At 33.8% G+C, this 18,889-nt stretch overlaps 1 protein-coding gene across 1 annotated transcript; it reads right to left on the reverse strand.

The window, feature by feature from the left end:
- Positions 1–6,639: 6,639 nt before the first annotated feature.
- On the reverse strand, positions 6,640–8,858 carry LOC127116295 (cytochrome P450 72A68). Its single transcript, XM_051047375.1, has 5 exons — positions 8,569–8,858; positions 8,180–8,397; positions 7,866–8,110; positions 7,408–7,792; positions 6,640–7,315 (listed from the first exon to the last, which is right to left on the reverse strand). Exons 1-5 carry the CDS (start codon positions 8,840–8,842, stop codon positions 6,884–6,886), a joined length of 1,554 nt encoding a protein of 517 aa, XP_050903332.1. The 5' UTR covers positions 8,843–8,858; the 3' UTR covers positions 6,640–6,883.
- Positions 8,859–18,889: the final 10,031 nt, after the last annotated feature.

Below are 18,889 nucleotides of genomic sequence, written 5' to 3' on the forward strand. Positions count from 1 at the left end.
ATTTCGTGCACTATAGAGGAAGATATGTGTTGCTGAAGTTTGAAAAATATGTTTGATTTTGGGGAGGAAGATGATGCCAGGGCGCGCGCATTTCAGATTTAAAATTATTGTTTTGTTTATTTTGACTAGAATCAACAAAGGATCACCAAGTGACTCACGGCCCAGTGGTGGGCGCGCTGAGTTGAATTGCCAAGGGGAGGGGTTCGAATCCCATCTCCCCCCCATTTGTGTTTTTTCTCTTTCTTTCTTTGTTTAAAAAGTGCATTTTTTTTAATGTTTTCTTTTAACAATTTCCATTTCGATTTTTATTTTTGATTCTTGTCTTACTTAACATAAAATAAATATGTGAACATGAAAAATGACAAAAAATATGAGTATTTGACTTTGTTGACTTTTTTAGACCATTTTGTGAATTTATCCCGATTTTATGAGTTCTATTGACTAAATCTCATCTTGTGTGTTTCCTGTGGTTATTTTGATCTTTCAGACCTGGGATTTTTATGTGAAATCAATTTAGGGTAGGAACATGTCCCCTTAGACACTTAGGATAATTTTTTTCGCACAGTGCTCGATTTAATTCTGACAAAGTCCCGATTAAATGTTTTGACCTCCTAAACTTGTCCAAGTGAGATGGAATTTGACATGCTTACCATGCTATGTGTTAGGTTTGACCATGATTTATTTGGTGATTTTTGGAAATGTTTGAGTTGACTTTTGAGTTAAGTCTTGCTGTTGACTTCTATGAGCTTCTGTTTGCCATGTTTTGATCTAAATGGTTCATGAAATGATGATGAGGATTGATATGAGTGTGAATCCAATTGGTTGTGTTTCCTAGTGGGTTGAGCATGATTTGGGATACTTGCCCCTTGCTGCTTTGACTTTCTCATTCATTTTTGACCCTAGGCTTGCCCTAGTGGTCCTATTACTCACCTTTGAGTTTGTGATTTCAGGTTGACCATCAAATGGCCATTGAGACCAATTCTTTTGATTGAGCTTACCCAAGTATCATTGTCTAACCTCTTTGTTTTGTAGGTGGCTTGGCTCACATGCCCTAAGCCTTATGCCTTGCACATCCTTGTGCCCTCTAATGGACTGTTGTTGTCTGTTTCTGTCTGTTTTGTTTGAAGTTGTATACTAACACCTGCTTGACTGTTTCAGGTGCTTTAGTTGCTTAGTTCCTTGTGAACTTTTTGCTTTGCTTTGCTTGTATAAGCAATTTGCATTGAGGTATGTCTCTTCTACTTCATGTAGTCTGGAAGACCTGGCCTGTTACTTGGCCAGGCAACTGTCTGAAGTCCTCCTTAAGAGGCAATGTTTGTGATTGTTTACTTTTGTCCTTGCATAGAGTCAAAGACCTCCTAAGTGAAGAGGCAATTGGTGGAAGGTAGGGATATGCAACCTATCCCCCACTATTCAGTGTGTCATCTGCCTTGCTCACACCACTGTGTTGATGCATTGCAGATACAAACCCAAGATCTTGTACAATTGTACAGTTGAGTCAGTTTTAATGTGTAGAAGGGTTCCCACTTTCTGAACCCACACATTCTTGTCTTGAGCTCTCCCAGGCCAGGGATAAGAGCTGTGAGGTCTCATCCTCACTTCATCCTTTCATCTGCTTCACCTTAGCCCCTCAATGGCAAGGTTAAGAGCACATTCACCCCATTCCAGAGGTTTGTTTGTTGAGGTTGATATGACCCCTTGACTAAAACCTAACCCTTGTTTGAGCCACTTGTTTGTGTATAGCGTGTGCTATCTGTGCTTGTAGGATTGTTTGACTTGCTTCCTGTGCAAGTTAGGATAGTTTGACTTGCTTCCTGTGCAAGTTAGGATAGTTTGACTTGCTTCCTGTGCAAGATAGGATTGTTTGACTTGCTTCCTGTGCAAGTTAGGATTAGTTTAGACTTGCTTCCTGTGCAAGTTAGGTTTTGCTTGGCTTGCTTCCTGTGCAAGTTAAGTGTGTGTGTGGCTTGCTTCCTGTGCAAGTCATGTCTAGGATAGGTTGGCTCCCTGTGCCAGTTAGCTAGAAACCTTAACTTAGGGATGATTTTGCATGATAACATCTAGGCTCGAGTCGTAGTCTCCCTAGTTGTGTCTCCCTCTGTTATCTGGTTAGGCTAGTCCTTTATCCCTCTGTAGGGGAACTACATCGCCCTGATCTTCATACCAGATGAAGTATGTAGGCAGGAGATTGAGCTGATCTCTCCGGGCGCCCTTTTTCTTTTTTGTGTGTGTTGTCTGACAGTTGCTAGGCTCGAGTGCCTGACTCCTTAGCAATTTGTTGTCTGTCTGTTTGAGTGTGTGCTTAACAGTTATAGGCTGAGTCCCCGACTCCCTATCTATCTGTTGTGTTGTTTTGGTTCGGATGCTGACATAAGTCCAGCGATTGGCAGTCAGGCTCCATGTTTGCCTTCTTGTGTGTTTTGGTTCGGATGCTGACATAAGTCCAGTGATTGGCAGTCGGGCTCCACGTTTGCCTGTGTTTGTGTTTGTTTGAGTGTGTGTCAGCCGAGCTACGAATGCTCTGATTCTTCTCTCGTCCGAGAAGATACGTATGCATAGGATGCGACATCCTAGCGAGCATGTGTCGTTTCCCTAGTCCGAACTACTTGGACTCTGATGTCTATGCCCGATAGACTAAGTAGGCCCAGGATGCGACGTCCTGCCGAGTCCAGTTTCAGTCAGTCTCTTTCGTTTCTTTCAGCCAGTGTGTGTGAATATTTGAGCAGTGTTTAGCAACCAATTTTCCTTTCTAGTGTGCGTGGATCCCGTAGAGTACTACGGATGCGTAGGGGTGCTAATACCTTCCCTTCGCATAACCGACTCCCGAACCCATTCTCTTTGGTCGTGAGACCATGTTCTTTTCCCAGGTTTACTCTGAGCGTTTCCTTTCCCTCTTTTGGGATAAATAACGCACGGTGGCGACTCTGTTGTTCTTGTTTTCCCGCCGGTTTTTCGCGTGATGCGACAGACTCCCCACATCTCGGGCACTCCTTCAATTTTTTATATTCTATCCTATATAATATGCAATCATTACAACATGCATGTATTTTGACATAATCCAAACTCATTGAGCACAATATCTTCTTGGTCTCATAACTATAATTCGACAACGTGTTACCTTCTGGAAGTATTTCTTGCAATAATTCAAGCAACTCAGTGAAACTTTTATCCGTCCATCCATCTCTTGCCTTAAGATTAAATAGTCTTGACACAACTGACAATCTTGTAAAACTCTTGCATCTCGGATATAACGACTCTTCCATGTTTTTTTACAAAGTATATACCATATTAGGATTCTTGAAAGCATCTACCTCAACATCACGAATCATGTCTTCTAGAGTATCATTCATAAATTCATCATCATCTTCAACTGTAGGTGATCAAGGTCTTTTTTTAGTGACTTCACCATGACATTACCAATTTCGTGTAATTTTGAATAATTTAATCACAACCTAAATGATTGAATATTTCATCCCTTGGATGTTTGTGCATATTTCAACAAATTTTACAAGGACACAAAAAAATCCTCTTCTCCTTAGGAAGGTTTTTTCCCCGCAAAATCAAGAAATTGAATCACTCCATTCTCATACTCTTTACTAAATCTATTGACTTTCATCCAACTACGATGCATAATCAAATACAACTTCTAAAAATGAAATAAAAATAGTACACAACCAACAATAACTACCAGAACAACAACAAATATCATAACAACATTATAGTAAACAATATAAGTCTCAAAAACCATAATAATAGCAACAACCACATATGACAACAACATCAACGACAAAACAACAACAACAACAACGACGACGAAGACAGCCTACGACTACAACATCAATGACAGAAACAACAACAATAGTAATGAAGAATTTGTACATATTAGAAATGTGATGAGAGATTCAATGGAGAATAATTCGAGCTTACTTCCTCCTCGGAGAAGAAGGGTGGTGGTTCTGAGTCTTGGGAAACTCCTTCGTTCGCTGGAGAAGAATGCGTTCCTTTCGTTCGCTAGGACTCAAAAAGTGAGTGAGACAAAATATTAAAATCTGAAGGAATAAAAATTGTTTTTGAGTTTTTATCTTGGTTTTCTTCAACAACCGATGAATAATATCCGACGTAACATGTATAAAAAATAAAGACATCTTTTTAGTTGTAAATAAAACATAAAATTGCCGGAGATGAGAATCGAAACTCAAATACTAAATAACATTTTACGTCGGTTTTCCTAGAAAGCCGAAGTGAAAGATAAAGTTTTAAAAGAAAAAATAATATTTAGCGCACTTCAAATCATTTAACCTCAATTTTTTAATAATTAATATGAAAGTTTTGTCATAAAATATAATATTTATAGCATTGAACACTTAAATAAATGAGAAACTACTTCATAAGACTTGAACAAATTAAAACAATAAGAATATCATTCATAACATATAGCAGCAACAAGCTAACAAACTGAAAAATATTAAGGAATATTTTTCCTCGAAAAAACCAATTAATTGAAATTACTTTTTTAAATAATTATAAAACTTTGAGAGTTTTAAATTTAAAAAATGACGAAGAAGCTTAATTGTAACTATCTAAATCCAAGAACGAAATCACTAAAAACTAAAAAGATAAAAATTCGATTGTAGCATATATTAGAGAAACTAAAATGATAATTAAATCTTAACTCTATCATCAAAATAAATTTTTATGCTAGTCATTTTACTTAATAATTTATTAATGTAAAAATTAATAATCTACTATTTTTATTAATGTAAATCATTTTCTTATATATCAGAGGAAGAAGTATACACATAGAATGAAGCTAAGAAAATAAAAAAATTAAAAGAAACCATAAATAAATAGTTTGAGAAGTACTCAATTGAATAAGGGTAAGATAGTAAGTATAAGCTATTCATTGGCTATAAAATGATATGGAGTCCAAATTAGGTTTCGAAATGCCTTGAAAGAACCGGGCGTAGCAGCTAACATTTGCGTCCGAGTTCCGTTGCGGGCATACAACAAATCTTCAATTCCTTTTCTCTATTCTTCTGCAACAATTTATAATATGCAGAAGCTTTGAAAGGATTTGTATAATTTTCTATTTTTTTTTTATTTCTTTGATAGTTTATTTTCGGCCGATCCAATGGGTTCTCTGTAAATTCTGTTCTGAGATCTCTATTTCACCCGGCCAATAACTATTCTTTGTTGGGGCAGTCTCAATATTTTGCATGTTTTTTTTTACTTCATGCTTAAATTTAGATCTCGATAAACTGCCCTATATATATATATATATATATATATATATATATATATAGCTTTGTTTTTCAATCGGTTTTACTTTGGATATTTTATGAATGAATAAAACAATTTTGTCATTCCATTCAATTTGAATGAGAAAAAATGATTGAAAATAAATGGAGTGGCAGGAATGCCTTTCATTCGACTTGATTTTGTTTCATGTTTGTATTTAATTCAAACAATGGTTTTCTTCAACGAGCTCATGGCCTTGTTGAAAGATATTAAGCTTTTTCCTTAATTCTCAATTGAACTAACGAAGCAGACACGAGACTCAAGCAACAATGAGATATATGTAGTATGTCATATGTTTTTGAAGAATTTAAATGACATTTCAGCATGGTTATGAATTAAATCTCGATGATGGATCCCTACCTAATGTGAGAAAATTGTTTTCATCAGTTCTGCATTAACAAGACAACTTCAAGGTAATTCTTCCAAATTTTCACAAATGCAACCAACAATGACACTATAGGTAGATTCCAACAAAAATGATGTCTATGAAAAGGCAAGTTTTCTTCTTATGAAAAGGGTCACGCCATTGACTCTTTCTATTTCAAGTATGTATTTCTTGAGGTGTTATTGGTTAGGGCAAACCAATAAATAAAACTGGGTGTTAATTAGTTTGGAAATCGGATTTCTAAAAATATTAAGATTTAAGATTATTATGAAAAATTAGTTTATGTAAATTAAATATTTTTTAAAAATATTTAGTGTGCTTCGATCCATCCAATCCAAACTTTCATGTTGTTTTTTGATTTGTTTTGCTTTGAATTTTATCATAAAAATATGCAAATTCAAATTTAAATCAATTCATATATTTTTGATGGATTTAGATATCAAATATTCTTAAAACGGAACCAAACCGTCCCACACATTTTTATGTATTTCTTATTGATGAGGACTTTGCAATGAACAATATGTATGTCCGTCCCACGCACACTTTCATATATTTCTTATTGATGAAGACTTTACAATGAACAATATGTATGTTTCGTACGACCTATATCACAAATTGATTGCCTTGTCCAACAAGAGCTTTATAAAATAGTTATTCACATTGACAATTGGGGCCCCTATTATTCCATAAGTCTATGGCCATTGTGAGTTTCTAATTATTATTATTATTATAGATGACTACACATAACAAACTAAAACTTGGAATTTCTGAGACACCACATTTGTAAAAAGTAAATTTGACCACAAAATCAAGAAAATCCAGTCTAGTGGCACATAACTCATCACAAATAATTACTATATATCTCAAGGGATGTTGCATAAAAAAATCTTTAATGTTTCCATCACAAGTATTCTCTTGCAAGTTTCCATATGAGCTATTTCATGGTACTCGTCCTTCCTATGATGACGTCAAGGTGTTTCCTTGTTTGACATTTGCTACCACACTCCACCATGGTAGCCACAAACTTGATCCTCGTGCAAGAAAGTTCACATTTCTTCTCATGGATCTTCCCTCTATAGAGGAATGTCGACTCTTTTCCTTTTCTTCACAAACAATCAACTAGACTTCTTGATTCATATACCCAATCGTCTTACTAAAAAGCCTATTTATTTATTTATTATTACATCTATAGGCTTCTGTTTACATTTCCAATTTACGCAGAATGATTTGAGCACCATGTTTTGGCCGAAGGGTAATCACCGTAGTTGGAGCATGAGCATAGGTCGGAGAAAGTTCAAATGAAAAATGTCGCAAAATCATTGCTATTGCCATCTTTGCTTCCAACATGGTAAAGTTTTGTCCAATGCAAAGTCTAGGCCCCCCTCCAAATGGAAAAAACGAACTTCTTCCATTTGTTGCTTTCAAAACACCTTCAGAAAATCTTTCAGGATTGAACACCGTAGCATCATCTCCCCATAATATTGTGTCATGATGAACCAAAAGTACCGGTAACAAAAACTGCACTCCACCAGGTAATGCTAGGTTTCCAACTTTTACATCTTTTTCAACTTCTCGAGAAAGCGCAATTATTGGCGGATATAACCTTAGAACCTCATATAAAATCATACTCATCTGTCACAAAAAAATTATGCAAAATTGTAAGTAATCAATTTTGTGTGTGTTCATTATCAAAACAAGGCTTCTAAATTTTTTTAGAGACTTACAATCTTAAGACGACTTAATCCATCAAAATCTGGTTTATTGTTGCCAAAAACTTGTAGAACTTCCTCTCTTGCACGAGCTTGCCAATTAGGGTGCCGACTCAATAATATAATTGTCCAAACAAGCAAAACTGAAGTGGTTTCTTCTCCGGCAAGATAGAACAACTTGCATTCCTGGATCACATCATCAAGGTTCATTCCAACATTCTTATTATTGTTTTCCTTAATTTCTTTGTGATTTGACTCGAGAAGAATGCCTAACAAGTCATTCTTAGTGGCTTCACCGGCCTTTATTTCTCTTTCTCTCTTGTTAATCATATCAGTTAAAGAAGCTATTACATCTCTATCAATTTCCTTCAACCTTTTGTTTGTGGCAGTAGGTAGGAATCTACAAAACAAACACTCTATTAGGGTTTCATTTTATAAACCTTAAAAGTTTGTTTGGATGATGCAAATTTTACCTCCAACCAGGAATGTAACCTGTCATCAAAACTTTCATTGTAAGTTCAGCTTGCTCCTTTTGAAGTTCAAATATTCTCATTCCTTCTTCATAACTACTTCCAAAAGCTGTTCGAGCAATCGCGTCACTTGCCAATTTTTGAACAAAAGGCCATGCATCAACTTCACATGATCCTTCTGACGATAACATTCCCTCCCACTTGTTAATCAAATCATCGCAACTTTGAAAGAACGCCGGTAACATCATCTGTGGTGCACAAATAATCGATCATTTTTCTTCACCAAAATAATTTTTTATAATCTATAACAAACTAACCTTCAACTTTTCTAAATGGAATGCAGGATTGATTATCTTTCTATGCTTGCTCCATTTTTCTCCCTCATGGACTATAAGACCAGTAGCTAGTATTCTAACAAGTTGATTCGAATTTGGCTTTTGGAAATCATAGATTTTATTGAAAACTTCTTTAACAAGCTCAGGATCTGTGAGGATCACCCTTGGTATTGGTCCCAACCAGATAAAAGAATTCTTTCCTGCATTATTAAAATAATAAATGTGTTCTTATCACTAATATACAGACAAAAGTAATCCATTCAATCTTAAATATAAATAAAATATCAAATGTATTTAATTTAAAATCAGATTAAATATATTAGGGTTTTTTCTTATATTAGAGACTAAAGTAAGAATAAAAACCAGAATACCATGTTTTGCAACACTTTGTTGGGCAAAGGGAAACACATGAGGCACTATATCATCAGAGAGATTCATGGGTTTAGATGATGCTTCTTTTTGTATCTTAAGAAGATCTCTTATGTCTCCAACTAATAACCTATAAGGATTCCCTTTAAGGCCTTGTTCCTTTAGCAACTTTTCTAGCTTCTTTGGTTTCAGCCATATCCAATTCAAAATGCTCCACGCCCAAACAAGTGTTATCAAAAGAACTATGAATGCAGAAATGGCATATGTTGCTTCCATCTCTTTCAGTTTCTGTGTTGTTAGACACACACAAACTGAGATTATGTTAAAATCAAAGAGTTCTCTTATATAACTTTGCAATGAATGCATTTCTTAACTATTAAGTGTATGTGCATATTTTATGCACTATAAATAGAAAGATATAAAAAAGTATTTATTGAATTTTGAAAAAAATTCAAACTTGGTATGTTTAATTAATTTATGAATATTTTTTTCATAAATTAATGAATAGTCAAAATAATTAATTTATGAATATTTATTATTATTATTATTATTATTATTATTATTAATATTATTATTATTATTATTATTAATAATAATAATAATAATAATAATAATAATAATAATAATAATAATTATAATAATTGATCGGTAACAGTTTAACAAAATTAATATTTTTCTAGGAGAGTATAACTAATTTTAAAGTACTGTGTTTACCGAAAAAAGTAATTAATACTCTTAAAGATGGGAGCAAAATATACACTAATACATTTTTTATTTATATTAATATTAGGATTTAATTGAAATACACTGACAGTGTAAAAGGATTTTACACCGTCAGTTAATCATTGTCGTTGGATATTGAAACAAAATTGACTTTTATTTTAAAAATCTATAAAGTAATGCAAACGGGTTATGGTGATGAATCGATTGTGTAAAAAATTTTACACTGACAGTGCATAGTAATTAATCTCTTAATATTAATATTTTATCATTTTTGTAAAAAATAATCATGTTGATTTATATTTGGTTATTAATGGATTTTCTTCCTTTCATATGTATAATTTAATTCCAGACGCTATAAAACTCTAAATATAGACAATTCTAATATTAGATATACCTAATACAGTAATAGTTTAGAGTATGTGATACATTTTGAGAAGATGCGAAGGCTTGAGAGTCTATATTGTGCTCATCTCTAAATTTTAAGTTCAAGTCTTTCATATACTAGTTAAAACAAAACTTTACTTTCACATCAATTAAAACTCTTGCCATTGGAGGATTTTAATTAGTCATTATTTATTCTTTATATTGAGTATCAAATTTTCAAATAAAAGAAGTCTTCAGACTAGTCCGAGCATTCAACCGCCGCGACAGAGAGAATGTAACAATTCATCAAATTTATTCACGTGTTTTTTTATACAAATAGATAAAATGGAAAGAGATGCATAACTCAACAATAACAGATATAATAAAAAACAAAACACGAACTCCCCAAAGCTAACCCAAACTTGAAGTCGGGGTGACACACCAATCCAATCAAGTTCATTCCCAGGACAAAAGTTTGAACATCCCCAATCCATAAAACTTAACCAAGGAACCACCATAAAAAAGAATAGAGTTTCTACAAGTCCAAAGCACAAAATATCCAGATCTAGAATCCATCTAACGACTTTTTGTTAGAATAAAATTTTGATTATGCAATATATCTTTAAGTTTTGATGATAAAAAAGAATGAAACAATTTGATACTCTAACAATTTTTCTTAAGTGTGCAGGATTCTAAGTTAAAATGACTCTGATAAGTCATCTTCTGATCTTCAAGATACGAATATCTGACATCTGATTAGTCCAGAAAAGTTGACCCATCACAGAGAAATCAAATCTGACTCTAAATAGAATGCATCTGAGGAGCAATCAACTGAAGAATCTGACTCTGAAGTTCAAGCTCTGAACCTGAAGACTGAAGAGATATATGAAGACTCTATAAGAGACACCTGAAGACTCTGCAAGAGATATCTGAAGACTGCAAGAGACATTTGAAATCTGAAGACTCTATAAGAGACACCTGAAGACTCTGCAAGAGATATCTGAAGACTGCAAGAGACATTTGAAATCTGAAGACTCTATAAAAGACACCTGAAGACTCTGCAAGAGATATCTGAAGATTGCAAGAGACATTTGAAGACTATACATTCTTAACACACCATCAGATATCACCTAATCAGAAACTTACGCTGGAAGTATTCAAAATTGCAGTACAATTTCTTTTAAGGAAAGTACAATTTCTTTTAAGGAAATAATGAATTACTCTCCAAGACTGCTATGGAAAGCATAAACAATTTATTACCTTTAACTCCCACAGCTGGCACAAAATATCTACTGATTTCCCCAACGGTATCATCTCAAGTGTTATATAAAGGTTTCCCCCTCAACTGAGAATCTGACTCTGAAGTTCAAGCTCTGAACCTGAAGACTGCATGAGATATCAGAAGACTCTATAAGAGACATCTGAAGACCCTACAAGAGATATCTGAAGACTGCAAGAGACATTTGAAGACTATACATTCTCAACACACCATCACATATCACCTAATCAGAAACTTACGCCGGAAGTATTCAAAATTGTAGTACAATTTCTTTTAAGGAAGTAATGAATTACGCTCCAAGACTGCTATGAAAAGGACAAAAAATTTATTACCTTTAACTCGCACAGCTGGCACAAAATATCTATTGATTTCCCCAAAAGTATCATCCCAAGTGTTATATAAAGGTTTCCTTACAACTTGCTGAACAAAACCTTGATACAACTTTGACACAACAACATTCTCATACTCTAAATATTTTCCACTATCATTGTTGTAAGAAATAGTTTCCATACAAGCGTTGTTGCTCAATATTGTGTGGTTGTGTTTCTTAAAGTGTGTTTATACTGCTTATCTAGAAGCATCTAGTCAAACACTTGTATTCCTATTTTTTTTTGTAATTCCTCAAGTGACTTGTTTAAGTATGTAGACTTGAGAGGGCTAAGAGGTTGTTAAACTCTTAGACGAATTTTGTAATATGTTAAGATTAATGGATTAAGTCCTTATTGAAGGCAAAATCACATTGGCTAAGTGGACTGGAGTAACATTGAATTTCAAGCTAACCAAGATAAATTCTTTGTGTTGTTAGTATTTATTTTGCGTGTGTGGTGTTGTAAAAGTTTTTAATTCCTGTGAAAACAATTCAAACACCTCTTTCTTGTTTTTCTCTACCTTCACTCTTCGCATTCTATCAAAAACTCAATTCCATGTTCAAATATTCACCTCTCGATTCAGAAAAATATTCACCTCTCAATTCAGAAAAATATTCACCTCTCGATTCAGAATAAAATTCAAACTTGGTATGTTTAATTAATTTATGAATATTTTTTTCATAAATTAATGAATATTTCTGTCAAAATGATTAATTTATGAGTATTTATTATTATTATTATTAATTGATCGGTAACAGTTTAACAAAATTAATATTTTTCTAGGAGAGTATAACTAATTTTAAAGTACACTGTTTACCAAAAAAAAGTAATTAATACTCTTAAAGGTGGTAGCAAAATATTCATTAATACATTTTTTATTTATATTAATATTAATATTTTATCATTTTTGTAAAAAATAATCATGTTGATTTTTATTTGGTTATTCATGGATTTTTTTCATTTGATATGTATAATTTTATTCCTGACGCTATAAAACTCTAAATATAGACAATTCTAATATTAGACATATCTAATAATAGTTTCAGAAATGCTAAAATAACACTACTTTTGACATCTGCACCTTGTTGTAATTTAGTGTAAGCATATCATTTCTCTTTCTTTTTGAGAAGACAAAGAAGGCTTGAGAGTCTATATTATGCTCATCTCTAAATTTTAAGTTCAAGTCTTTCATATACTAACAATTTATGTGTTAAATGGTTAAAACAAAACTTTACTTTCACATCAATTAAAATTCTTACAATTGGACGATTTTAATTAGTCATTATTTACTCTTTATATTGAGTGTCAAATTTTCAAATGAAAAAAGTCTTCAGGCTGGTAGGAGCATTCAACCGCCGCGACAGAGAGAATGCAACAATTCATCAAATTTATTTGCAGTGTTGGAGTGTTCTTTTATGCAAATAGATTAAACGACACAAAAGATGCACAACCCAACAACAACAGATACAACAAAAAAACAAAACGCGAAGCTAACCCAAACCTGAAGCCTGGGTGACACACCAATCCGGCCAAGTTCATTCCCAGGACAAAAGTTTGAACATCTCAAACCCATAAAACTTTACAAACGAACCATCATAAAAAAGAATAGAGTTTCTACAAGCCCAGAGTACAAAATATCCCGATCTAGAATCCATCCAACGACTCTTTGTTAGAACAAGATTTTGATTCTGCAATATATCTCTAAGTTTTGATGATAAAAAAAATGAAACAATTTGGTACCCTAACAATTTTTCTTAAGTGTGCAGGATTCTAAGTTAAAATGACTCTGATAAGTAATCTTTTGATCTTCAAGATACGAATATCTGACATCTGAATCTGAAGACTGCAAGAGATATCTGAAGACTCTGCAAGAGACATCTGAAGACTCTGCAAGAGACATCTGAAGACTGCAAGAAATATCTGATGACTCTAACTTTGAAGACTCTGATCATGCTCACTCTAATACATGCTCAACACGCCATCATATATCACCTAACCAGAAACTTATGCTGGAAGTATTCAAAATTGTAGTACAATTCATTTTAAGAAAACAATGGATTACGCTCCAAGATTGTTATGGAAAGGACAAGAAATTTACTACCTTTAACTCCCAAATATGGTACAAAATCTCTATTGATTTACCCCCAACGGTATCATCTCAAGTGCTATATCAAGGTCTCCTTACAACTTGCTGAACAAAACCTTGATACAACTTTGACACAACAATGTTCTCATATTCTAAATATTTTCCACTATCATTGTTGTAAGAAATAGTTTCCATACAAGAGTTGTTGCTCAATATTGTATGGTTGTATTTCATCGTTTTTAAAGTGTGTTTATACTGCTTATCTAGAAGCATCTAGTCAAACACTTGTATTCCTGAAATTGTTTGTAAGTCCTCAAGTGATTTGTTTAAGTCTGTAGACTTGAGAGGGCTAAGAGGTTGTTAAACTCTTAGACATATTTTCTAATCTGTTGAGATTAGTGGATTAAGTCCTCATTGAAGGCAAAATCACCTTGGTCAGGTGGACTGAAGTAGCTTTGAATTTCCAGCGAATCAGGATAAATTCTTTGTGTTGTTAGTATTTATTTTGTGTGTGCGGTGTTGCAAAAGTTTTTAATTCCCGTGAAAACAATTCAAACCCCCCTTTCTTGTTTTTCTATACCTTCAATTGGTATCAGAGTTTTGGATTTGTTATTGATTTTTAAATCAAACACTTAACCGTGTAGAGAGACCTGGCTGAGAAAAACTTCATGTCTAACCCTCCAGTTTTTTATGGAGAAAAATTTGACTACTGGAAGGACAAAATTGAAAGCTTATTTCTAGGCTATGATGCTGATCTCTGGGATATGGTTATAGATGGTTATTAGCTACCCCTCTCTGCACTTGGTATTCCTATTCCAAGAAGAAGAATGAGTGACGATCAGAAGCGTGCTTTCAAGAATCACCAGAAAGCAAGAACCATTCTGTTAAACGTTATTTCCTACAACGAGTACGAAAAGATAACCAATAGGGAAACAACAAAAGAAATTTTTGACTCCTTGAAAATGACGCACGAAGGCAACAATCAAGTTAAAGAGACTAAGGCTCTGGCCTTAATCCTAAAGTATGAAGCCTTCAAAATGGAAGATGATGAAGTTGTTGAAGTGATGTTCTCAAGGTTCGAAACCTTGGTTGCAAGACTCAAGGTTCTGGAAAAGAAGGATATACTACAGCAGATCACATTAAGAAGATAATCAGAAGTATTCCCAAGAAGTGGAGACCTATGGTTACAACTCTAAAGTTATCCAAGAATCTGAATAACATAAGTCTTGAAGAACTTATCAGCTCCTTCAGAAGTCATGAAATAGAACTAGAAGAAAATGAACCTCAGAAGAAAAGAAAATTTGTTGATCTAAAGTCTAGATCAGAAAGAAGAAATCCAGAAAGGAACAAAACCTTTCAAGCTGAAGAGGAAGAAGATGGTGACTCTGAGAATGAAGATTCTGATGATAAAGAAGAATTATCTATTCTTTCCAGAAGAATTAAACAACTCTGGAGAAAAGATAAAACAACTTCAGAAGGCTCAGACATAATGGAGACCGTTCAGATTCAACATCCAGAGGTAGACCCAACAAGGAAGTAACATGTTATGAATGCAAAGAGCCTAGACACTACAAAAATGAATATCCAAAACTAAATAAGGATAGATCCAGAAAGGAAAGCTTAAATAAGAACTCATTCAAAGAAAAGAAGAAAGGACTCATGGCAACATGGGACGACTCTGAATCTGAAGCTTCCAAATCTGATTTTGAAGAGGAGGAAGAAAATGTAACATTCATGGCCACTACCTCTAGAAGTTCATCTGAAATAGAGTCTGACTCTGAAGAGGTATTCTTTGACTTTTCTCGTTCTGATATGGAAGCCTGTTTGTCAGAATCCCTAAGCTTGCATCAGAAGCTTCGACAGAATTAAAGAACTTGAAAAAGGTTCATGAAGAGACTGTTGAAAAGTGTCATAAGCTTGAGAAAGAAGTTTTTGAACTTAAAGAAAATAATTTTATTCTTGAAAGAGAAACAAAATTTTCAACTAAGAAATGTTTGAAACTTGAGGAAACTCTTTCTAAAGCTCCACCTACTTCTAACATTATCATATACAAATATGATAAAGCATTTCAGAAATTTCTGAACAACGACCTAGAAAGAAGCAAAATGGATTCTATGATATATGGTGTAAGTCATGATAGAAAAAGAGGAATTGGTTATGACTCTGATGACGATGATCAGAAACATGCTATAAAAAACAAACCAAAATCTCCTTTCTCTTACCATTGTACACCTGCATAGACACAAAAGTTCAGTAACGCTAGAAAACCCAAATTTTTCAAAAACTTTGGGAAAGCTAATCCTAAAGAACCCAAAAGATTCTGGGTACCAAAAGATAAAATAGTGTATGTTGCAGATATCCTATGCAACAGAGATAAAACACCAGTCATGATACCTGGACTCTAGATGCTCGCGACACATGATGGGAAGAAAACATATGTTCCAAAACCTAGAACTTAAAGATGATGGTTTTGTAGGATTTGGAGGAAATCAGAAAGGAAGAATAAGAGGATCTGGAATAGTTGGTAATCAATCTCTTCCCTCTATTTCTAATATCCTTTATGCTGAGGGATTAATGCATAATTTGTTATCCATAAGTTAATTAAGTGATAATGATAATGATATTATTTTTAATCAAAAACCGTGCAAGACTGTCAATCAGAAAAATGGCAAAGTCCTTTTCACTAGAAAGAGGAAAAACAACATTTATAAAATAAAACTTTTAGATTTGAAAAACCAAAACGTGAAATTCTTGATGTCTGTTAATGAAGAGCAATGAGTGTGGCATAGACGCTTGGGTCACATTAGCTTGAGGAGGATTTCCTAGCTAAATAAGCTTGAGTTAGTCAGAGACCTTCCTAAGATGAAGTTTTCTTCAGATGCTCTTTGTGAAGCATGTCAGAAAGGAAAATCTTCTAAAATCACTTTCAAAACCAAAAATGTTGTTTCCACCTCGAAACCTCTGGAACTTCTACACATTGATCTTTTTGGACCTGTTAAGACAACGTCAGTCAATGGTAAAAAGTATGGACTTGTCATTGTTGATGATTATAGTTGTTGGACATGGGTGAAATTCTTAAGGCACAAGAATGAGTCACATTCTGTATTCACCAGTTTTTGTTCAAAAGTGAAAAATGAATATGACTCTAAGATAGTCAGAGTCATAAGTGATCATGGTGGCGAATTTAAAAACAAACTTTTTGAAGAACCTTTTGACTCTAATGGAATATCCCATGATTTCTCCTGTCCTAGAACTCTACAAAAAAATGGAGTTGTAGAAAGGAAGAATAGGAATCTCCAAAAAATATTCAGAACCATAATCAATGCGACTAATGTGGCTAAGCACTTTTGGGAAGAAGTTGTAACACCACGTTACATTCAGAATAGAATCTCTATCAGACCTATTACGGAGAAGACTCCTTATGAACTGTGCAAGGGAAGAAAACCCAACATTGCTTACTTTCATCATTTTGGATGCTCTTGTTTTATTCTGAACACTAAAGACAATCTGAACAAGTTTGACTCTAAGGCACAAAAGTGTATTATGTTGGGATACTCAGAACGTTCTAAAGGATATTGAGTATACAATACAGAAACACAAATTGTGGAAGAATCAATTCATGTCAAATTTGATGATAATCTTGACTCTATAAGTCAAAGCCAGTTGAGAAATTTGCAGATCTGGAGATCACACTTGCAGGTTTTAACAAAAAGACAATTGGTTTTGAAGAAATAGAAAGAGGAACTTCAGAAGCACCTGAAATCACAATCAATCAGAAAAGAAAAAGAAATAGGCAGAATGTCTCTAAAGAACTAATTCTAGGAAACAAGGATGAACCTGTCAGAACAAGATCAACATTCAAAGTTTCTGAAGAAACACTTATGGGACTCGTATCTCTGATAGAGACAACATCATGTGAAGAAGATATTCAAGATAAAGAATGAATTCTGGCAATGAAAGAAGATCTTGATCAGTTTTCCAAAATTGAAGTTTGGGATCTTGTACCAAGACCCAAGGGAACCCATGTGATTGGAACTAAATGGGTTTACAGAAACAAGCTAAATGAAAAGGGTGAAGTTATCATAAAAAAAGCACGGCTAGTAGAAAAAGGTTATAGTCAACAAGAAGGAATTGACAATAATGAAACCTTTGCTTCCGTCGTGAGGTTAGAATCTATTCGTCTCCTTGTATCTTTTGTTGTAAATTATTCCATTAAATTATATCAAATGGACGTCAAAAGTGCGTTTCTGAATGGTTACATTTATGAGGAATTATATGTCCAACAACCTCCTGGCTTTGAAAATTCAAAACTTCCAGAACATGTTTTCAAACTTAAGAAATCTCTTTACGGTATGAAACAAGCTCCCAGAGTTTGGTATGAAAGACTTAGTTCATTTCTTCTGGAAAATGATTTTATCATAAGCAAAATGGACTCCACTCTCTTCTGCAAAAACATCAGAAACGATCTTATGGTTTGTCAGATTTATGTTGATGACATAATATTTGGCTCTGCTAACCCCTCTATTTGCCAAGAATTTTTTGAGTTAATGCAGGAAGAATTTGAGATGAGCCTAATGCAAGAACTGAAGTTCTTTCTGGGCATTCAAATCAATCAAACATCAGAAGCCACATATGTCTATCAAAGCAAATACATAAAAGATCTTCTGAATAAATTTGACATGTCAGAAAGCAAGTCAGCCAAGACTACCATGCACCCTACTTGCATTCTGGAGAAGGAAGAGGTAAGTCAAAATGTTTGTCAAAAACTATATTGTGGTATGATAGGTTCTCTCCTATATCTGACTGCTTATCATTCTGATATATTATTCATTGTATGTTTATGTGCTAGATTTCAATCAAATCCAAGGGAATCTCACTTAACTGATGTTAAGATAATACTTATGTATCTAAAAGGAACACCTAATCTTGACTTGATGTATAAGAAAACACCAGAGTATAGGATTTCTAGGTACTGTGATGTAGATTATGCTGGAGATAGGTTAGAACGCAAAAGTACAACTGGGAACTGTCAGTTTTTGGGAGGAAACCTCATCTCACGGGCAAGCAAAAGACAATCAACCATTGCACTGTCAACTGCAGAAGCAGAGTACATCTCAACTTCACTTTGCAACACTCAAATGCTCTGGATGAAGAATCAACTTGAGGACTTTCAGATCTATGAGAGTAATATTCCTATCTTTTGTGATAATATTGTTGTTATCTGCTTAAGTAAGAATCCAATTTTACATTCCAGAGAGAAGCACATAGAAATTAAACACCACTTTACTAGAGATTATGTTCAGAAAGGGACAATTATTTTAAAATTTATAAATACAGACCATCAATCGGCTGATATCTTTACAAAACCCTTAGCTGAAGATAAATTTCTCTTCATTCTAAAAAAATTAAATATGGAAGATTGCCCAGAATGACTCTGAACCTGTGTTTCTCATCTCTGATGTAAAATTACACTATGACTCAAGTATATGATGTTTATCTGATTC

The sequence above is a fragment of the Lathyrus oleraceus genome, chromosome 1 (assembly GCF_024323335.1).
Source record: "Lathyrus oleraceus cultivar Zhongwan6 chromosome 1, CAAS_Psat_ZW6_1.0, whole genome shotgun sequence".
NCBI lineage: Eukaryota > Viridiplantae > Streptophyta > Magnoliopsida > Fabales > Fabaceae > Lathyrus > Lathyrus oleraceus.